The 23,296-nt window shown below is 39.9% G+C and overlaps 1 protein-coding gene across 1 annotated transcript in view; it reads left to right on the forward strand.

Annotated features, from left to right (window-relative positions):
• The window catches only part of RORB (RAR related orphan receptor B), a 143,731-nt gene that overhangs the window by 105,353 nt on the left and 15,082 nt on the right, over nt 1-23,296 (forward strand). The window contains exons 3-7 of the mRNA XM_063179984.1: nt 1,213-1,354; nt 4,356-4,757; nt 19,269-19,390; nt 20,625-20,757; nt 22,725-22,832. Of these exons, the coding sequence (XP_063036054.1) occupies nt 1,213-1,354; nt 4,356-4,757; nt 19,269-19,390; nt 20,625-20,757; nt 22,725-22,832 (907 nt within the window). The remainder of the gene's footprint in view (nt 1-1,212; nt 1,355-4,355; nt 4,758-19,268; nt 19,391-20,624; nt 20,758-22,724; nt 22,833-23,296) is intronic.

The raw sequence follows: 23,296 nt of genomic DNA on the forward strand, positions 1-23,296 counted from the left end.
CTGTAGCACTGTCACCTTGTGACTTTGTCCATTGCTCAATGTTAACATCCATCAACCTCTGCAGAGATGCCCTATATTTTCCTGATAAATGAAGTCAGCTGTTGCTTTCTGGCTTTATTCCAAGGTGTTTGCAAGCCACCCCAGAACAGCACAAGGACTTTGGTGTCACTTCTGGTGACTGGTGTAACTGCAGTAATGATATTTCTGCTGTTTTACTACTCATAGCCAGTGGCCAGGCTATCCTTCACCTTTCCCACCACAACCTGCACTGCTTGCATTTAAACATTTAAAGCTGCTAAACTGGTTAGGGGAGTTCTCTACTTTACTTTCCCTCTGGACATACAGATATTCCTGACCTTTTTTTTTTTTTTTTTTTGGTACAGATGTATTTATTTTCATTTCTCTTCACCTCCTCATTTCATTTCTCTTGTCAGCTCAGCTGCTTCATGTCACTTCTACCACAACAGGAGAAGCACCTTTTGGTGCCGCTCTTGGCACCACCTCGGAGCGTCTGGCAGCTCATAAAGACCTACCTGGGTGTATAAACTTCCCCTCTAGCCCTCAGATTTCTAGACAAACAGCCCGTGGAAAATGCCATTATATTCTCATGGTAGTGCCTGAAGGTGCTGCTTTCTCCTTTGTGTGTTGGCTTTACTTGATCAGTCATTATATCCTAGTGCTTTTGTGAAGACTGAATTTTAATTACTTCACTCCTGAATCATATGCCTCTCCAGATCAGATCAACATTTGCCAAGTAAAAGTGAACAGCAGACTTCAGCTTCTCATGCTATGTGTACCCAGTAACAGTTACCTCTACAGCTCCAGTTAGTCTCTTCATTAAAGGGAGAAATGTCAAAACGAGTACTTTGAAGTCATCTCTTACAAATTCCGACAAGTCTTTCCTCTATCAGGAGCAAGTATTAGATGATGCAGGGTCATTATTGCATAGTAAAAATGCATTCTGCAACATAATTTAGTTTTAACAAAGCAGAATGATATTCTTTACAGAATAATACACAGTTCTCCTTGTTATAATTAAATGTTCTTTAATACAATACCACCATACCAGCATAAGTAGCAGTGCTCTAAACAGGGTTTTGCTGTATTTGTTCTCATGCTCCTCTGTGTGTGTGTGTGTGTGTCTGCATGCATGCTCACACACATAAATGTACTCGTGGTAATGCTTGGTCTTTCCTGCTCTCTTGCCCCAAGGGATTCTTTCGGAGGAGTCAGCAGAACAATGCATCCTATTCCTGTCCAAGACAGAGAAACTGTTTAATTGACAGAACCAACAGAAATCGCTGCCAGCACTGCCGACTGCAGAAATGTCTTGCCCTGGGAATGTCTCGAGATGGTAAGGAGTCAAATACGTGCTTCACATCTAAGCCCTTTGGAACTTCTCTTCGCTGCTGACTTACTCAAACTCCCTGTAGATTTCTGCAAAAAGAGAGAGGAGAAGCTCTGTGCTTTGTAAGGCGTGTGCTGTGAGCCAATCTTTGCCATCCACTTAACAAAGAATGCTATTTTCATGGGCAGGGGTGGGGAAAATCACAAAATGGAGAGCAGTGTCAGTTTAGAGCAAAAAGAGGCAGGCAGAAGTGAAATATGTTATTCTAATCAAAAACACAGAGCACAAAAAAGTCATCTCTGGAGTGGTGGGTTTACATTAAGTATTACATTAAACATCAGCATTTTTCTTAATATTTCATATTGATGTGTGAAAGCATCCATTTCCCTGAGATCTCTGAAGGACTGGTAGTAAGGAGATGCAACCCTACACAAATTTACACCTTGATATCATTAGGGGTCTCTGTTTGTTTTTTTCAGTGCACTTGACCAAATATTTTGCATTGGAAGAAACCCCATTTCTTTTACTTGCACATTGCCTCCTGTCCCTATCTGGGTCTGCAGAAGAAAGTTTCCTAATTTAGTACTGAAAGTATATCCTATGCCAGAGGAAAGCTCCACAGCCTGCGCCATCTCAGGATCCTGTGCTCCCTGTAGAGCTCAGTTCCACCTTCCAGGCGGTGGTGTGACCAGCCAATATCAGCAGCTGAGAGCATGCACCACGCCAAAGCTGCAGGCAGTGGGAGCAAGGTTGCCCACAGCTGGCATGCCCTGGGCACCACTCCTCGTGCAGGGGGCTTCCAGCTCAAAAACATGTTTCATATAGTAAAAAAGTATTGGAGGAAAATGTTCTAATTTTTTTAAGCAGTTTATATTAATTTCAATTTCCTGGAAGCAATTTTCTCTCTTAAAGGGTTGACTCAAAGTGTGTATTTTTAAATTGAGTCATTGATGGAGAAGTTACATAAAGCGCTATTTATTTAGATGGACCACAGACTATAAACTTGTCAAAATTTGGACCATAATAGGTCTTCTTCTGCCTCAGTGTGTCTTATGCCTCACTGAAGTTACTTGCTTACCATCCTCACCTGGGGAGGGCCTTTAGTCCATGAATTCTTTTTGGTCCTAGTACCCAGTTTACTTGACACCTTAGCTCCTAATTCTTCATGGTGATTAAAGAAGTAGCATTTCAACAATTTAACAGCACATGCTTTCCTCCTGAAAATAGTATCTTCCAATGATTTAAGATAAATCACAGGGGCATTTTAATGTGACTGACAGTGCCGTCTTCCCAACCAGTAATTCAGAGACCACTGCAGAGAGACAAAAGGAGTGATTCTTCCAACAGATCACTTAGTTCTGTCCTAGTTGATGTAAAGGTCTTTATGATTGTTTAGGATTAAGGCTACTAACAGTTCTTGCAAATTTAAAATTGGCTGTGTGAACTTTTTGACAGAAAACTTTAATTTGATTTTTACCTCTCAGCCATGTAATAAATGCATTTTTATCATGCAGAGGCAGGATGCTAATTGACAGCAGCTGGAGAATCCAATTAATGAATATATAATGAGGATAAGCATTGGTTTTATTGCTGAGGCCCTAAATTTGAAGAAAATACACAATTGCATTATTCAAAATTATTTAAAATACAGTCATTGTACATTGTCCGTAAGGGTATGCAGCATACCATGCACTGATTCCAGGGGCAGGCTGAGTTTGTGTGAGGTAACTTGTAGCCTGAATGTAGGGCTGCAACTAAACTTAGGTTGGCAATAAGAAAAAAACCCTCTAGATGTAAAAGAAAAAAAAAAAGTGAAAATAAAGCAGCTGTCACCTTGTTGTTCTGGCACTGTATTTTCATATTATGCTCTACTTCTTCTGTTCTTTTTCCTGAATGAAGAATTTTACTTTTATCCACTTATAAGTTCATACTTTTCTCAAGGGCTAAATGAGAGTCATGTGCTAATAAATATGATTCTGAATTGATCCAAATTTCAGACAGACTGGAAATACACAATATAGAAAATGCACCTCATAATACGTAGAACTCTTTATTTCTGGAGCTATGTCCCCATACCTGTTCTGATGAATTCTGCTGGATGTATCTCTCATTTGTTTTAGAGCACAATCAACAACTGTCTCTGCTCTAAGATCACAAGATCGAGCCCAGTAAAAGACCAGAATTTATAGAGAGATGGGGGTGGAGAGTGATAATCAGCTGTGATCTGCTATGTATACAGGCTGTGAATTTACTCCTCCTAGCTCCACAGCAATCAGCCTGTCACCTTTGAAAATTTCAGTCTCGGTGTAATGAACCCTGTTTCTGGGGAAAATGGTTTGCCCTCTTATATTTTCTTCCCTTTCTCATCAGAAGGAGTGCATGGATTTGTGCATGAAGGTTGTTGAAATGGAGATTGCATAAGTCCCTAAGACTTTGCTCTGTGGAAAAGATGACATTCATTTGTGCTGTTTACTTTCAAATCTGTTATTTTCCTCTAGGTTCTAACCTGTTATTTTTTTATTTTTTTTAAAGTAGGAAGATAACACCCCATTGAAAGGATACGGTAATAAGTTTTTTGGGGCTTGTTTTCACCCAGAATACTAAACTTGTTAGTGTACTGTGTAAAGATCTGTGAAAAATTAGTAAATGGATATGAATTCACAGACTGTACATTTCATACAGCTCTGGGTGGTTGTTCAGTGAACACAGAGATATAAAAGGATGCATGGTCTTTTTAACATTCATAGTGGGAAGTGAATTACTTGACTGAGGCCCTCCTGTCAAACAGGAGTTCTTGTTGTCACCTGGTAAAATCAAGTACGCAATATTTTTTCCTTTATGAAATGTGCGTGACGCAAAGCTTTGCATCCTTTCTCATTTCCACAGAAAAAGGTGTTTCCACAGCAAAATTAACCATGAAAGTTAATGACAGAAGAGTGGTGGCGTTGAGGGGAATCGAGAAAAAATTGAAGACGACAATGGTTTCACATTGTGCTTTGCTTTTCAGCTGTGAAATTTGGAAGAATGTCCAAAAAGCAGAGGGATAGCTTGTATGCTGAAGTGCAGAAGCACCAGCAGCGACTGCAGGAGCAGCGGCAGCAGCAGAGTGGTGAGGCAGAAGCTCTGGCCAGGGTTTACAGCAGCAGCATCAGCAATGGCTTGAACAATCTGAACAGCGAGACTGGCAGCACCTACGCCAACGGGCACGTCATCGACCTGCCCAAGTCTGAGGGCTATTACAGCGTGGATTCTGCCCAGCCCTCCCCAGACCAGTCTGGGTTAGACATGACTGGAATCAAACAGATAAAGCAGGAACCTATCTATGACCTCACCTCTGTACCAAACTTGTTTACCTATAGTTCTTTCAACAGCGGCCAATTAGCTCCAGGGATATCCATGAGCGAAATCGGTAAGAAAAATTCTTATTCCTGTAGTGCAACGTGCATATATAAGCTAAGATCCAGTACTGTTTTCATTAAAATGTCATACAGGCATTCCATGCACAGGTACACAGTAGTTACATATTCACACGTGTGTGTGCACACACATACAGAGAGTATGGGAAAGAAAGCAAGTCTGGAACTAATTGATATAACGTTAAGGCAGATCTTTTTTTATTAAAAATTATGCAGTTCTTAAAACCAGCAGTTCATTTCTGTTCATTAAATAAGAGCATCAAAGCAGGTGATGAATCAATCATAACCAAGTGATAATTAGGAAGGGGCTTGTTTCAAATGAGCTCATTACTGGCAGGGTTAAATGATCGCTTCAGCCAACTATCCGTATTCTTGTCAACACCCAGAATCCCCACAGCAGCAAATTCTAGGGTACTTACTGTGAAAAAGTACCAGTTCCTACTTCAGCTGCACAGATGTGAGCACGCTCACTAAATTCCTAAAGTGCACAAACTCTGAATTTATTTCTGTGGGTATCCCTGCTTCTCTGCCCGAAGGCCTTGGAGAGCCTGTCCCTTTGCTTTCATCTTTGATAACTGACAGAGACCCCTCTGTGAGGTGAGGCTGTTAGAAACTCAATGACTAAAGGTGATTTTTGTCTAAGGAGGATTTCTGTTCATCTAATGCTTCTAGTTGTATTTCACCAAAGCCACTGGAAGTACTACTTCTATTACAAAGAAATAACATGAACAAAGACTGGCATCCTAATTAGGTACCTGAAGAAGTGAAATATGCTGAATCAGTTGTGGCTGAGAACTTAATCTAAGGGTAACGCTTTGTTAATGGAATTTAATTAAAAAAAAAAAAAAGAAGATTACCTTCTTCTTTTTACCTAAAGTCATCTTCAAGAGCATTCTTAACAAATTAATTCATTTCAAATCATGGAAAAATCCCTGTAGTTCTGGCCTAACTTTGCTGACTCATGTACATGGATTACACTGAGATCTGTAAATGTGTGTTTGTGCTCGATCCTTCTGAGGACTGTGGCCTCCCCTCAACATACGTTACAGTAGTGGGATATATAGTAGTTACTGTCTGGTAAAAAAATGAAGTTGCAGCTAAAACTGATAGCATGTATTCTGCCCTTGCGTGCTTATTTGTAGGGAGCGCCATAACACGTTGTGTGCTTTAGGTGCAAATTGTCCAGGAGAAAGTTAAAACTTATATGGCACTCAAATAAAGACCTGCCTTATTATCACATTTGGCCCAGGCCACTGTCCAATAACACTGTACAGCCACAGTGCAGGATTGGAGATGAGCATTTGCTCCCTCAGCTGTCATGGCCATATGAGTATTACTCACACATGGCTTGTGCATACCTCAGTCCTGCAACTGTGGATTACACTGCTGCAAAGCTGCTGAGAGGCAGTGCAAACAGTCCTTAATAGCTGTTTCCCTGCAGACCCACTACCAAAGGGTACCGGCACCAGTTTCCAGAGAGACCCAGGGAAGTCCAGAAATGCAGGAGTTCTGATAGTCCATGAGCTGGGGTTTGTGCTCAGTTACAGAAATGAGTGCAAAGACAGAATATGGCCACTATGTCCTTAGTGGCCAGAGAATCCCCCTGAAGTCAATGGGACCTTTTGATTTCAGACAATCAAAGTTTTATCTTTTTAACTAAAATCAAGATAACTTTTTTTCTCTTGCAGGTTCACTTAGAAATAATACAATATTCTTCGTTTTTCAACCTTTTTTTTCTCTCCTAGCTCTAAAACATCCTGCCGTAAATCCACCCCACATTTCCAAGTTTATCACCCTCCTCTGAAGCACACAAATCAGGGGAAAACCCAGAGCAGAGGGAGTGCTACATAGCAAATGGCCCATCTCTGAGCTGACAGCAAAATACAGAGGCTCTGGGATTTACCTCTTTTCCTTTTGAAATTGAAACTAGGGCTCCTAAACTGCTATGATTTTACACAAGTATGCTGTCTTTCATTTGTGGCATGTACAGCAGAGGGGTAAGGGAGACAGTGAGAGATAATGTAGTATAACAAATCAGCTGAAAACTGGAAGAGATGCACCATAAAATATTTGGATTAGTGCACAGGCAAATGATATTTTCAGTGTTTAAAAAGGAGTAGAAAATGTCTCTTAATGCTGCAGCGGATTGTTGGACCATCTGTAGAGCTGCAGTCTTGCAGTCCTGGGATGTGCTGATTTCACATTATAGTGTGCCTAAATTTCACTGCAGAATTGCATCTCACTACAGTGACATTTAGGAATAAACTCAACTTATGCTAAATAGATGTTACTGCTTTTAACTCTTAGATGAAATCATGAAGAATATATAGGAGATAGAAAAGCCATGCTGCATTGATCCTTGTGGCTGATGGAAATTTCTTTGTACCAACATGTCTGGTGATCTAGCTAAACACTAAAGTATCCCAGATAATGATGCTTCTTTTCTGCACTGATTAATTTTCTACCAGGTAGAAATTTCCAGTCCTAACTTTTTTCTAGTCCTTACACTCTTCAAATAAGTTTATGTCTATAAGCACAATCTCCACTGCCACTTGCCTGATCTTGATTGCAACTATTGTATTTTTTTTTCCCTCATGAATGAATGTGTGGGAACTTCTTTCATCCTTGAGTTCCTGGAAGTTTCTGTAAGCTCTCCAAGGAGCAGACTTCTTCACAAGCACTCAGAACAAAAGTAATCTATGCAGTTTCTGATTACATGTCAACCAAAATCTAATTCACTTACTCCTTTGGTGTTAATGCTTTGTTTGTTTCAAACTCACTTCTCTCCTGTGTAGGGCATTTTTAAATTAAGATATAGTTGACTGTACATTTCCAAGTTTGAGTATAATTTTCTCTTTCTTATTTTCCTAATTCTTTCAATCCTGTCACATTATGTCTCAGTCTTCATTGATGCTTTGTGACTTCCTTCAGTTTAGAATTGTCTCCTAACTTAATCAGCCTGCTATGAACCTTCTCTTTCAGATTATTATGAAAATGTTAAATGCTTGCAAAACAAATCCTAATAATGATCCCTGCTGCATCTAAAATACTTGCTGCAATTGCATATATTACTTTAGTATTTATATTTGGCTTGCTATCCAACAGTAAGTTCTCTGTAAAATCCAAGTCACAAGTCTTCCTTTCCCTGTCAGTTTCATTCAGTTATAAAAATAATATTTTCTAAGGTACTCTATGACTCTATAATTTACACATCATTTACATGCTCTTCTTCACATGTTAATTTTCTAGTTCCACCAAAAAGTAATCTAAATGGTTAGAGCTACTTTGATCTTTAACAGTTCTATGCTTTAATTTGAATGTGAAAATGTTCTTTTTCACGAACATACATTCATCTACAGAAGACTTTGTAGTGGAAATGGAAATTGTTCAACTTAACAGTTTTGAAATGCAAAATTTTTTACATAGCAACTGTTTTGACATGTAGTATTAGAATGGAATGGCGAGGAAAATATCGCTTATCTTGCATTGCATACTTACTGGTATCTATCTACTGTGCTAGCAAATAGGTGTAGGAGAAAGACATGCTGACAGATTAAAGTTATATAGGGATCTGTCACACGTACTTGGTATTATTATATTTCCCCAAATGAGTTACATAGGCCTAGATACAACTGCACATTATCTGATCTCCATGAGAAGCAGGATAGGCAATGCCTCCTATGAAAGAGAGGGTTAAGTGTAACAAAAAGCATTTTCAGATACAGTCACAAATTTCTCATGTAACTTAGAGCTTATGATGGAGAGAAGTTATGATGGGGAGAAGTTGTACAAAATCAGGTAGTTCCCCATTAGGCACAGCCCTCATCAATATTCCTCTTATGTTACAAAAATCCCTCAAAGCATAAAGATATCACTCCAAACCTCATAAATACACATACGACAGCAGAACCTCAACTTGTCATCAAGTGCATTTCCAGTTCAGATCCCTTTTCTTTAAAGGGATGTATTTTTTTCCTTAACTCAAAGCATCTTGTTGGACACTTGATACAGATTTGGGTGGGCAGAACACAAAATAGGTGAGGTGACCATCTGGCAGTGACTAGATGAGTTAGGCAGGCTCTGTCACTGCCTGTCCTGTTCATGGGTGGCATGATCCAGGTGTGTTCCATCAGCGTGGGAGATGCCCACATCCCAAGGACTCATGCTGCCAAGGACTTGGCAACATCATCCTCTTTCTCCATGACCACTGTACCATCTACACATCTGGGGAGGAAGAAATGATGCAGTGGGAGCTCAAACCATGGGGTGAAATCCACTTGCGATGTCAAAAGCAACAATTTGATCATTTGCAGAATGGCTTTCTCCTCACACAGCAAATCATAGAGGTCAGCTGGTGGGTGGGAAATTCTGAAGTGAGAAGGGAGCTCCAGTTCCTGGTGTCAATGCTTTCTCCCAAGTGTGGTTTTAAATTATGAGGCATTAAAGGTATATTTTTAGACTTGGTGAAATTAAAAGACTATCTTGTTTAAATATATGTGCATAATATTATCTGCCACTGAGCTGCATATCGCATTTTCCTCCCTAAATATGTGCTTCCAATCTTGGTCTGTAAAAGTTAATGGAAAGGCTTCCCTGCTTTAACTGCAGTTGACATTGCCGCCCTGTGATTTCTTAAGGACAAGATGAAATGATTAGCCAACTGTTATGGAGAAAACAGATTGGTTAAGCATTCACTGCAAGCCAAACTTAAGGGTGCCCTGTAGCTGTGTGTGTGTAGATAGTCAGTAAGACACCTCTGGAGTGTACAGGAGATAACACAGCCCAGCCTCTATAATTGTAGATGAAAGTATTGTTTACATGCATTTACATGACATTTCTTCAAAATCAGGCCTGTTTGTACCCAGTGGCTTTGAGAGCTTACATTTCTAATAAAATTAAAGTAAAGCTGGTGAGCCTTCCCTTTCCCCAATCCTTCTAAGCCTGCCCTGCTATGTGTATCTTAGGGTGGGCAATAACTCCCTAGGACACATGCCTAATGTGGATTGGAGGAGGCATCACCTGCCTTATATTGTAAGGCACAGCTTTTCTGACCTGCACACATGGACTGAAAAGTGATAGTAAAGTAAAACCTTAATTTTTTTTTTCAACTTGCTCAGGATAGTTTAAAAAAAAAGTCCTCTTGGTAACCACAAATTACATTCTGTGTGTTTGTAATTTAGTTGTAATTTAGCTGTATTAATACATTCATCCCAAGACCACAGTGAACAGTTTTACACTCTGTGAAGTTATTTAATTTCCATTGCTGCAATATTGTACAAGCAGGAGTTATTTCACTCTCTCTCCTAAAGAAGGGAGGTCTTCACCTGTAAACATTCTGAAGTTCTCTGCTGAAGATCTATTTGAAAGCCAGTCCCACACCTTTCTCTTTCAGCAATCTCCTCACTAACTTAACAAGAATTTAGTTTATTCCTCTATATCTATACTCTTCATGAATGTCCACAAGACTTAATGTTGGATGTGCAATATATAAATGCATATCAGCATCAGACTGATGTCTTAAAAAGTCCACTGTGCTTTGGTTTTGAAAGCACTTCTCCGTGAGATAAGCGTTTCTCATTCCTTAACACCTTTCTCTTTATCGCCAAGGTTTGTTCCCTGTGCCAGATCAAGTGTTAACATTACTGAACATGTATTGGTCAATTAGATGCTATTTCAAGGGACACTCCAAACCACATTCAAAATGCAGCGAGCTCACCAATTAAAGCCCATACCTAAGGTGACAATTGCATCTATGTTTATGTTCCCTTTACAAAGCCACCACCCACCCCACAGTGAAACAGAAATAATGTTTTTTAGTCCTGTGTAATGTTCTCCACTTCTTTTTCCAAGCCATGGTTTAATATTCCTTCTACAAAGGTGACAGTCAGAATTTTACAGGGCTGCTGTCTACACCATGGCAGCTGTATTAAAGAAAGGCAATGTTGCCATCTAGTGAGCATTTAAAAATGCAACATGTGCATTTTATGCACATGCCACCAGGGCACTGTCTTACCATCGTTACCTATTTAAAGATGACAGTCAGAGTATGTTCACATTTCAATTCTGTGTCCCTTTCAGCTCACTTAGAACTTCAGCTTGTTTTACAAATGAACTGAAAATATGCGTTGAATGGCATTAAAAACAACCTTATCTATAGACTACATTTTTTAAACATCATCATACAGTTCTTTAAAGAGGTCAAATTGCTAATCCTTTAAAGTATATAAAATTACTCCTTTTCTCCAAAGATGAGAATATTTTCTTTCATTACCAAACTTGGCAAAATATGTTCATTCTACTGAGCGTCCAAAAATAGCTGTTAGAAATCAACCATTTGTAGCAGTCAAAATATGTAAAATACCGTATAATATATCCCATATATTACCATATATCATGGCAATCTATTCAGGAATACCATTGTGCTGTGAATGTTGTCAGATTGCAAATCTCACAGGGAGATCAGTGTAGATCCAATGGTGTGGTAAGTACTGAGGCGCGCTGCTGCTGCTGCCAGTTGTAAGACCAGCCTTGTGGCTGGTTCCCTGTCATATGCTTTGGGCCAGCAATGTCAGTAGCAGAGGAGATGGCTTTCTGCAAGTAATGCTCAAAAAAAAAAGACTGGAGCAGGTGCCAGAGCACAGAGGGGCTGGGATGTGTGAGAGAAGTATGTTGTCTTCTGGGGTTGTGACTCACACACAGCCCACAAAGAGGGGAACTGCAGACGAGAATCGAGGGGTCAAGGCAGTGATGCTCTAGGAGTCACTGCAGTATTTGGAAGTGGCACACTATCTGCCAGAATTGCTGTGGTTTGAAGTAGTGGCTGCTTGTTGTTTCCATCCTCCTCTGTGTAACCCCTTCATGGATTTAGTGTTGACTTTCCCACCAGTGTTTTTGTCTGATGTTTCTGGGCAATCAGCCCCAATAATTACAAGGTAATTATTACCTTGAGAGCTTAACCTGGAGTCCCTGTTATATTTCTTTGTCGTCCTGAACGGCACTGGTTGATCATTCCTTAATCCTAAGGCGCAAGGAAGGCATCAGAAGTTTGGGTTTACAACTTTTTTCTTTCCCAGTATACATGCAGCATCCTAAGTTTGCCTTTCCAAGGCAAACTTTCTGTCTGCCATTTTTCATCACTCACTTCATGCACTTCACTACTTCCTACTTTATTCCTGAGAATAAGGTAATCTGCTTGGTTTGCATTTTGTGATGCTGTTTCCGGCTTTGGAGGTACTGATGTCTTTCATCAGTCCATTCAGCTTTTGATACTTTATTTCACAGAACAGCAACAATTCCTTTATACAAGAGTGAAAAGATATGAGAAAGAATTTGAGTGAAATGCACAAGAAAGAAACATAGATGTGCACAGTGAAAAAATTCAATATGACAAAACACAGGGCTCAGAGACAAATGTTCAAATGTTGAAACTGATTTTCAGAATGCAGATTTTATAGTGCAGTAATCTCCGAGGAATGACAGTCACAAGTAAATGGGAATAGTTAATACTGGATATTAAGGTGTGGAGCCCTGTTTTATGTTCCTTTTTGACTGCATGGATGGCTTTTCTTTTGATCAGTGATGATTCTGTCATTGTGTATGATAACCAAGTTATTCCACTTTCTGACGCTAAACACTAACATCACCTTGATCCAACTCATTTGCCACACTACCGGAGAATAGAACCATTGTAGAATGTTTTGCCATTACTTTTTAACATGTTTCTGTAGACAGATTGCTTAAAATCTTTATAGAAAGCTAATTTGAGGACTGTGACAGTGAAAAAACTGCTTAAAGATATATTAACCTCTCTCAGCTTTTTGCAGACTATGACAGAGCAAACCCTCACAAACATACTTTAAAAGCAGTAATATTCTAATTATTACGTATATATTTCTCATTTTAATAGAGAACAATGTCCACTTCAGGTAATGTATGTTTTATTGTAAAAAATAAAACCACTTTCTTGTTTCAGAACAGTCTCATTTTAATATGAGGGTTTATTTGTGCAACCTATGCTAGAAGAAGCTAAGAAACAGCTCATCTCAATAAATTTGTGGTAATTATATGGTGGCTTTAGAGTTCATTTGAACTTCAGCTGTTTCCTTGGCTAGTGCTTTTGCTGCCAGTCAAATGTCTTCTAATTTTTGCTAAATTGGCTGAGTCCCAGGAGAATTATTACTAACTAGAGACCATTAAGCATTTTAAAAAATCCTCTAGGATCTAACGGAATTCTGGGTCCATCCTCTAGTTTCCTGAAGATAAGGACTTCATTCCATTGTATTGTCATTTCTATTAATTTATTAGCATTTTTAGAAAGGCAAACGAAGCACTGATTTACTTTGAAGGAGAGAGACAAAATAGAGAATTCACACACATAGCTTTTACTCTTTGTGGACTCCATTTGTGACGTTAAACTTTCAGTAACTTAAACATAAAGTAAAGGTTATTCCTGAACTAAATTCTAGCACTTCCAGTCTCATATGAGTGTTTTTATGTTTCATACTATCTTCCTAGGCTGCATATTGTGTAGTGCTGCAAATTTATTAAGCAAATAGAGGTTATGAAAGTAGCTTGTTTTTTAGAGGGAAATACTTTCTTGCATTATGGCATTGAGAATGCCAGACAGATGAACCCTGGAATGAGCTTTTTGCAACCACTTTCAGGAAAAAAATGTTCCTGTTTTTCTGAGAAAAAAAAAATCAAACTTTTCGTCCAGTTCATGTAAAAAAAATTAGACCTATTATTCATGTTTGACAGCAAACACAGAGATATTTTTACTTCATTAGCTGTGCCACTGTGTCTACAACTGTCAAAGAATTTAAGAATAGTCTGAATTCAATGATTCAGTTTTCAAAAATTTTCATTTTTTAGTCATAATACCCTTGAATTAGCCTACAAAAAAGTGTTGATCTGATGCTATCTTGGCAAGTTTTTAGGTCCTAGAACAGAGATTTTATTTAGAGTGCCTGGCTGGAGTTTTGTTATGTATGCTTACAGCAGCCAGCCAAAGCTGTGATGTTACTGCAGCATTAATTCAAAGTGGATCCCTGCAAGAGCTCAACTTAGGATATAAGCTGAGATAAGCTCTTAGCTACCCAACTAGATCCTACGGGTAAGTGGCAAATTAAAGATTCATTATTCATTTTAATTGAAGAAGATTATCAGTGTTTTAGAAGGCACACTTCAAAGTTTTTCAGTTCCCTGTGCAAAAGAAGGGAATGCTGAGAAAAACTAGAGTGTCTCCTGAGAAAAGAGAGACAAATAAAAGAACTAAGGAGCCTGTAGGAAACAAATGCCGCTGTAGATGAGTTCCACTTAGCAGGCAAAATTCACAGCTGGTGAATGTTGTGTGCACTCCATGGATTACATCCATCCCCACCAGCATTGTACTTGACCTCAAGTTGGAGTTTTTCTTCACTATTGTAGTTGGAGATTTCTGAATATTGCAAGTGCCTGTAAAAGGCAGTACTGATTTATCAGCTGATGGTAGACCCCTGTGGCTCTGTGGTATGCTGATTTTGATTGCTGTCTAGGTTGCAGTATTCAGTTTTCTGTATGTGCTTGTATTTAAGCAATTCCTACTCCACCAATAATGTTTGAGCAATTGGTAGTCTTTGGAGAGTGCCTTTTGTGAGATAACTCCTGAAATCCAAAATAGGAAACTACGGCAGGAGAAAAATAAAAAAGAGGGGGCTGGGGCGGGGCAAAGCCTGCCGGAGCAAACAGAACTGGAAACAGAAAGTCCCAAGTTTATGTGCTGTTGTTCTTCTCTTGCAGCATATGCTTTTGGCCTGTTTTGTTGATGAAATAGGGCTTTTGCAGTCTCTCTGCCTCCCCAGTCCTTCTGTCAGGGCTGTGCAATGATTCTTTAGCTACTCCCCAGCACCACTGAAGTGAAGCAGCAGTCTCAGACACTTGAGCTCCTGCAAGTTTTGGAGAAGTGACCACTCAGCAGGCAAAGGAGACAGAGAGCTTTAGGGAGAGGAGGACGCCACAGCCCAGTCCCGTGTTCAGCCCTGGTGGCTGGTGACCAGTGACAGTGACCAGAGCAATGCCTGTGACCTGAGCAGGGACCAGGGATGTTACCCACCCCAACACCAGGGACAGAAGGGCCCAGGGGAGGGGCAGGTGATGTTTGATGCATCTGGAGGCATCCAGGTTTGTTGCACTAACTTCTCTGCGTAGCTCACTTCACTGGGCAGTCCTCACAGAATCGTCTCTTGATTCTGTCTTCTGTTTTAGGTAGGCCAGGACAAATGTAAAAACCATTCTTTTCCTGGAACAGCGTGGATCTCTTGTGGTCCTCTTCAGCTTCATGATGTACAATTTTCAGTTTTTCCTGGAAATCTCCTACTATACATTGAACTTTTCTATATTTTTAACTGCTGCATTGTAAATTCCAATTAAATAACCTATCCATTGGTCTGGCACCTCTCAAGGCCTCACCAGGCCCTGCTATAGGAAGGGCAGCACGTCCTGCGCTGCGTGGAGGGGGACCAGCCTGACCTCTCAGGTGTCTGCTCTCTAGCCATGCCAAAAAAACCATCTGGATTTCCTTGTCCTGTAAGAACTGATGAGGCTTTACAGCTAGAGTAGTGGGCCATTATAGAAAACCAGTCAGAGACGTGCAGGACAGTAATGAAATGTAAGTGGACACCCCATGATGTATTTTGTTTGAGTGTTTCTGGTTTTTGAAACTGTTGGTTACAATTATTGGCAATTTCCTTGATTGAGTATGTCGTTTCTGGTTTATCTCTCTGGAAGCAAGTACTTCTTTCTAGATTTTTTTTCAATGAAGCAGAGCATTTTTAGAAAAAGTGTTTGCTTTTCAAGAAAAAATGTCAGGTTACCAATACTAAGAAAACCTAAGATATAGAATGAACCTGCCTAATACAAATGCTTCCCATCCCAGTGTATACCAGAGTTTGGATACTGGGAACATTATTTTCTGTGAACCGTGCTTCCCAGACGGAGTAGATCTGCTAGGATATGCTGTGATTTTCATGTATCAAGTGATCCAGATAGGAGATTTAGCCCCAATGTAATAAAGCCAGTATGTGGGCAAACGGGGAGGAGTAAAGCACCTAGTCTACATTTGTGCTTACCTATGTGGCAGATAGATCAGCTTTACAAATCCTGCCATTTACAGGCTGGTGGTGTACTGTCGTCCTGGCTCAGGGATTCTTTCCATTAGAAATACTAATTTTCACTCAATAGTTGGAGCAGTTGGTCCTTAGAAAATAAGATGTTGCAGACTTTGATTCTCACACCCGTGTGGCCAGAATAATCTCTTTTGCTTTCCCCTTTCATATAGCAAACCTGCTGTAACTTATGTAAAATGGGAACTGACAATATTTCAAGTAGAAATGCAGTTCACATTGAAGTCTCAAGAACACAGTTGTCTTTTGTAGTTCCTGGAGTTCATCCAAACAGGATTTCTAGTTGTGTACATGCAGTTACCCAGTGATAAGGGACCCTTGAAATCTATGGCCCAAGATTTTTGAAAACAAAATCTACTGAAAGTCAAGAGTTCATATGTGAAGTAATTGCAGTGGACTCCTCTAGCCTGGACAACATAGCTATTTATTAGATTATCACCCCTGCTGGGTACCTCCATAGGCTTTGGACCTCTGCATCAGGGCAGTATCTCTCTTCCTGTTGTGTGTAGATATTGTCCTGTTTTCCCCATTGTCCATTTTTTCTAGTTCTATTAGAGAACTAACCTGTTGAACTTGGTGGTCAGCTTATTTCAGAGCTGCCAGGTCTCCCAGAAATTCACATATTTTGGGTACAGGAGTGTACCTGTGACAGGACATGTTTACATCACATGTCATTTATATTGTTGCCAGTGGTTTAGGAATGTCATTCTCCTTGGGATTTGCCAAGATGTGCACTGACTCCAACTTTATTAGCAAAACGATGCTAAAATCTGAAAATGTCGGGCAAAAACAAATGCTATGGTGTGTGGAACTCATTAAGAGTGACATTCTTTGCTCTGCCTGTGTTGGATCTTCTGTTCCTGGACCATCTGAGAAGCCAAGACAGGGGTATTCTTCTTTTACTTTTTACATCATGTCAGCTCTGCCACCCAGCTGTAGGCTATATTTGCATAAAGCTCCTTCCAGGGGCTCCAGCAGGGAGGCTAAGCAGGCAGGCTGCTGTGCTGAATGAGCATTTCCCTTCTCCTCAGAGAGCCCGTGTACCCTTTCCATCGCACACTCAGCCTCGCCTAGCCTGCGGCACAAGGGTTTCAGGTCTGTCTTGCACCTGATTCCTCTTTGGATGTCAGCAGTCAGAGCTGCTGCTTGCTGCGATTGCCCCAGGACTTTGCACATCTAAATGGGTTTTAATGTCAGCTCAGCATAAGCACAAGTGTGTAAGGAAAAGATGCATGGGGTACAACAGAGGATGCCATCCCTAGAAAGCTCTGCAGAGCTTCTCAGCTCTTCATTCCTCAGGTAAATACATAAATACTAGGAAAAGGAAGGGAGCTGAGGAGCTTTGCAGCCATGTAGAACTGTTAACGGAAAAAATTTTGAAGTCAGTGAAATCAAAAGGTCCTGTTTTCAGAATGTTGACATCAGGTCACTTTATCTGATTAGAAATCTGTCTACGCAGTAATATGGAATTATGTGAGACATTTATTGTAAGAGAGATGCCCATTTATCTTCAAGATTTTTATTATAAAATGCAACACCTTTTGATTATAAAATGCAACACCTCAAAGGTTAAGACTTCCATCTAACCTTCTATAAAAGAACAATGGGTAGATCACTCTGTTAATATGCATTCTTAGTTATCTATAGGCTGGAGTCAAGTCTTCCATTAGGAAACCTAAAGATAGTGTTGACCTATAAAAGGACACCTGCACAAATTCAATTAAGCAGGTTTTATTTTTCCTATGCAAACCTACAGCATTTTATCTTCAGCACCTTTCTACTGAGTCTCAGTTTATTAACTGTGAGTAGCACAGGCATCTCTCCTTCAAATAGCTCTCCTCCAGCAGTGTTTACAGGGAACATGCACTTCTGCATTCTTTTTTCGGCTTCTCTTTTTGCTGGTGTTTCTAAGTTCAGTCAGTTCAGGCCAAAGAGGCAGATTTATTTTGGAACTCCAGGCTCCAGATCCCCACACTCTACACAAACTGTTGAGGATCTGAAGTGAGCAATGGTATACCTAGGTCTTTCTATTTCCCATGCTCAGGTTTGGCTAATGCATTTTCAATGTCCTTTTCTCTTTTTTGACAAATGTTTTCTGTGCAATGCTGGTTCTACTACAAGTGCTTCAGCTCACTTCTGTGGCTTCAACTTTGTTCCTTTGTTTGGCTTAAGCAAAGTTTCCAGGCTGAAGCAATGAGTTTCATTAGATCTGTAGGACCCAAAGTTGCAAAATAGGAAATCATCAGTTTTCAGTAACGTGTTTTATCACAACATGTCAACTCCTAATGCTAATGAACTCATGCTGGAAGTTTTTTGTGAATTTTTTTTAATCCACTCAATTGGCTTTAAGGGCAAAGGTTTGCTTTAAAATACTTGTCAAAGAAGTTTACTCATAGTTTCAGTGAGTTTCCAGGGCAATATTGAATGCTTTCTTTTCTGCTTGTATCCTGCATTCCATGTTGTGAAGTAGTTTCTAAGGCTGCAATTTCAGGACAACTTTAAGGTAGCTTAGTGTTGTGTGTGCGATTTATGTCCTTCATTTCTCCTTCTAAACCCCAGGATACTAGTTTTAGCTTTTATCCCTTGCTAAAACCAGTCTGCCATGTTCTTGCTCAATAAATTCAATCAGAAAATGATCCAGCTTAAAATTAACTTGAGAAAAAAGAGACCTGTTTACTCTTCTTTTATGAGTCACGCAGTGTTCAATGTAATGCAAATGTTCATGGCAATTTCAAGCAGTGAGTCAATTTGAGAGACCGAAACAGCTCTGAAACATGCTGACCACTGAGTTCAGCAGATAAGTTCCTGTAGTAGAACTAGAAAGAAATGGACAGTTAGGAAAGAAAGCAAACACCTACACACAGCAGGAGGGGAGATACTGCCTTCATGCAGAGGTTGTGGCCTAAAGCCTGAAGGGGTACCCTGCTGGGATCGTAATCAACAGCAGTGTTCCTTCTCTTCTCCAGGCTAGAAGAGTCCACCAGTTACTGAATAGGTTTGGGGCAGACAAAAGCAATTGGGTAAACAGGGTCTCCTAGTGAAATTTATTTAAACATATTAAATCACTTTCAGAATGAAGATTCTGTATAGTTTCACAAAAGTCATTGTTATTTTCATCTGCAAATCCAATGTTTATCAAGATCATTTGGCTTTGGGTAGAATACTGAAACATTTTGCAATAATCAACTTCCACATTAAAAACAAATGAGAAAGGCAGCATTGAAAATAAAAGATTAATTTTCTTAAATGTGCATTTTCCAACACCTTCATTGTTTTCAACATTTTGCTGTTGCAGATCACTGTTCACTGTTTCATGCAAGCTATTTTTTATTCTCTTTTTCACAGATCGAATTGCACAGAATATCATTAAGTCTCATTTGGAGACATGTCAATATACAATGGAGGAATTACATCAGCTAGCGTGGCAGACCCACACATATGAAGAAATAAAGGTTTACCAGAGCAAGGTACAACCCTGTAATATGTGTTATCTTCTGCTTGAAATTGTTAACAGAGTAATTTATCTGGCAAGAATACACTGATGAGTTTTGTACAGGTCAAAATACACTTTTCACTATCTTTGGGGAACTAGTTACTGAGAGCAAAGCAGTGACACTTCATAAAAAGATGCAGCAGCTTTCCAGCATATTGGGCTCTTTGTAATGTTTTCTGTGCTTGTTGTTACAGATCTAAACCTCATGCACAAATTTGGTTAACTTCAATGTGATTATTATTGGATCCTCTGTTGTAAGGATTTTAAGAAAATTAGCCAACATAAACCTCAATTCCTTGTAATTTTGAAAACACATTTGTTTTTTAAATGAATAACAAATACCTGTCACTTACAACAGTAGATAATAACAAGCTGAAAATACTCCTTAAATTGAAGCTTTTTAATATTGGGTGGAAAAATTATCTCATTACACTACATTTTTTTCTGTTCCTGCAATTCTCAGGTCAAGTTCAGTCTATTTTCCCCTGTCACGTCCCCAAATGTAGTAGAGTCAGCAGAAACCTCTGTGCCTCTTGCACTGGCTTCATTAGTGATGTGTCTTCAGTCAGACTTCAGTTGGCACATTAGCTGGTCATGTAAGACACAGGAGAGATTCCAGCTTGTTCTTTGAAATCTGAGAGGCTATGCAGTATTAGCAGTAATAAAAACACACCACAGTTTGCAGAGCTGTGGCATGAAACTAGGAACATCTATTTATATTTACATACATGTGTATGCAAGGAAAATGATTATCAGGAACTCCAAATTTTTATGTAATCTGTGTTCAGATACTTCAATTATATATTTTAAGTATCAAACTAGGAAAAATAGTCTGTTGAACAAATTAATAGCATTGCACCACTTCTTGCCTAAGAGTGCTGTGGAATGTGTGCATTTTTTGTGCCACTATTTGTCTGTCCTGCACAAAAGCCAACATTAGAACCACACCTTAACACTATGCACTGCATTCTGCTCCTTTGAAGAGGCAACGCCAGAGTTCAGATGAGTGGGGCAATGGCTTGTGAAAACAGCCTTCTTTCTAGTGAGAAGTGCTGGGTACCTAGAGGAGAAGAGGGGCTGCTAGCTGTGCCTGGGTATGGGGTGGAGTGTGGGGAGTGCTGCTGTCTGCAAGGCCGCCTGAATTTCTTGATGCACTGATGTACCTGCTTGCTCACCACTTTGCTTTTCCGTGTGTGTTCTCCTGGAAGACGAGAGAAGCTCTGTGGCAGCAGTGTGCCATTCAGATCACCCATGCTATCCAGTATGTGGTGGAGTTTGCAAAGCGCATAACAGGCTTCATGGAGCTCTGCCAGAATGACCAAATTCTCCTTCTTAAGTCAGGTGGGTAAACACCAGAGGCTTGAGACTAGTTTAGCACCCAGCACCCTAGAAATATGCTCTCCTTTATTTTCCTGCAAATCATTTTGATTTTGAAGGAGCCCTAATTTCTGTCTGTTGCATTAAGTACATTAACCTTGCTGTATTTTTCCACCTTAATAATGTTACTGGCTTATGATTCCCTTCCCTCTACAGTCAGTTGTGGTTATTAAGTACACACACACACACACACACACACACACACACACACACACACACACACAACCATTGCAAAAACTGCAGTCTTCAACATGACATGTGGTGGAAGGAGCCTGAAAATTGAGCTGGTTTAATCAGTCATCTGCCCCCCTGTAAAATCCCCACTTGTCATTAACGAAACGAAGGCAAGATCCCTGGGGCCTGCCTCTGTGGTCATCTTTAATCTTCTTAATGAGACTACAGAAATACACTACAGCCAGTGCACAGGAGGGAAAATTCCTGCTGGTGCCAGTTGGTTTCAGAATAAATGAGAGCAGATTACAGCAGTGTGCTCCAGCCATGCTCTCTCTGCATGCCAGGTTTGCATGTGTGTGCATAAGGGCAAGGGGAAAAGGACTTTCCTTTCATATCAAGGGACTCAGTAATTTCTGTCCTCCAAAAGAATCCTGACAAGATTTATCGTGACTGTGCAGTAACACTGCCAAGCCCAGAAGGACAAAATGGCACGACTAAGTGAGCCACAAGAACCATGACTGGTAATTAACTACATTTACCCTGTCATATCAGTTTCTTGCTCTGTCCATGTGTAAAAGCTAGGATGCTGTGTGAGGCAGCTTGTTAAAACTTAAGTCCTTCTCTTTGAAGAGAGATCTCTTCACTAAGGCTGAAAGCCTGTGTGATTCAGCACTCCATACACAGAAATCACTGACTATTCTGAGTTGTAAGGGATCACTGAGGCCAGATTTTCTGTGAATAGCCCGAACAGAGATCAAACCCACAACCCCGGTGTTACTAACGCCAGACTCCAACCAGCGGAGCTAACCTCAGTGGCAAAACCAGACTCACAGACTATTCTGAGGTGGAAGGGACCCAACAAGGAACATGGAGCCCAGCTCTCAAGTGGCCCACAGGGCAATCAAACCCACAAGCTCGGTGTTGCGAGCACCCTGACTGTGTCTTGGTGAGGGACTGGGCTCTGATGATGGGCACAGCTGCAAAGGGAAGCGGTACAGAGACACAGGGAGCACCCAGGCAGCCTCCTAGAAAAAGGGAGTTACAGCACAAAAACTATTTTTTTTTTAAATCTTGTAGTAATTTGAAAATTCTGCAGATACCACTGTGCCCCCAGGAAATTTCATTTGACTGGCAAAGCTAACTACACAGGAAAAGTTTTATCTCCCTCTGCTCTTGGAAAACATTGCTAAGCTATAGCATATAAAAATATATGAGGTTTTATTTTCTCTTCTACTGTTAGTACTGACCAGGAGTTAGAAAATGAGGACTTTTCTCTCAAAAGCATGTCTGCAGAAGAATCCTCAGATTCAGAGTTTATCTTACAGGAAATCTGAATTTAGTTAAGGGATGTTAAAATTCTTCCTTCCACTTTTCCAAATGCATATTTTTGCAGTTGGAAATTAGGAGTGAAAAAAGAAGTGTTTCTAATTTTCAGGATAAAGTATTTCAAACTGAAATTATTTGCCCAAGATCTAAATTCAGATTCAGTCCAGGCTGCTAATTTTCTGCAAAAGGTGAAAAAGTCAACCTATAGAAAAGGTGGTTAGACCGGACCAAAAATGACCCCTTTCTATACTCACAGCAAACAGAAATACTTTTTGTCACCTTCATAGATGTATAATCTAGATGTCTTCAAAGATTGTCTGTGTCTTCTGGTGTTTTTAATGACTGATGACTTTGTAAATATCTTCTTGAGATTTCCTGTGCTCTGATAGCCAATAATACCTGGTACCTTTGCTCTTTTTTCTGTCTGCTAGGCTGCTTGGAAGTGGTTTTGGTGAGAATGTGCCGTGCCTTCAACCCACTTAACAATACTGTTCTGTTTGAAGGAAAGTATGGAGGGATGCAAATGTTTAAAGCTTTGGGTATGTTGCTCTTCTTTTTTTCCAACAAATTGCAATGAGCCACATAGCGAGAAAATTTGTCTTTATGAGAATTGATCCACAGTGGAAGTCTCCAGTAAATGTTGAATCCTCAAGTCTCCAAATGCCTAGGTTGGAACAGAAAAAGAAAAAAAGGATGATTCCATTAGCTGCTAGAAATGATAGGTGTTTTTTTCTCTAATAAAAGAGCACAGCAAGGGGTTTTGGCTGGGTTTTTTTTTTTTTTTTTTTGCCTTCTGAAGTTTTGATGAGTCATGAGTTTATGGCAGGAGCCAAGCTCTTTATCTTCTCTGTTCAGTTATGTTTGATGTATCAAATCCCTCCCAATAATTGTGTCCTGCAGAAGGCAATTTTAGCCCAAGCAATGAGGAGACTAAAATAATGAACTGGTACAACTTGCTGAAAATACTGTTTTGCCTAAAACTTTTAAGTAAGCTCATTTAGAT

This window comes from Melospiza melodia, chromosome Z, assembly GCF_035770615.1.
Source record: "Melospiza melodia melodia isolate bMelMel2 chromosome Z, bMelMel2.pri, whole genome shotgun sequence".
NCBI lineage: Eukaryota > Metazoa > Chordata > Aves > Passeriformes > Passerellidae > Melospiza > Melospiza melodia.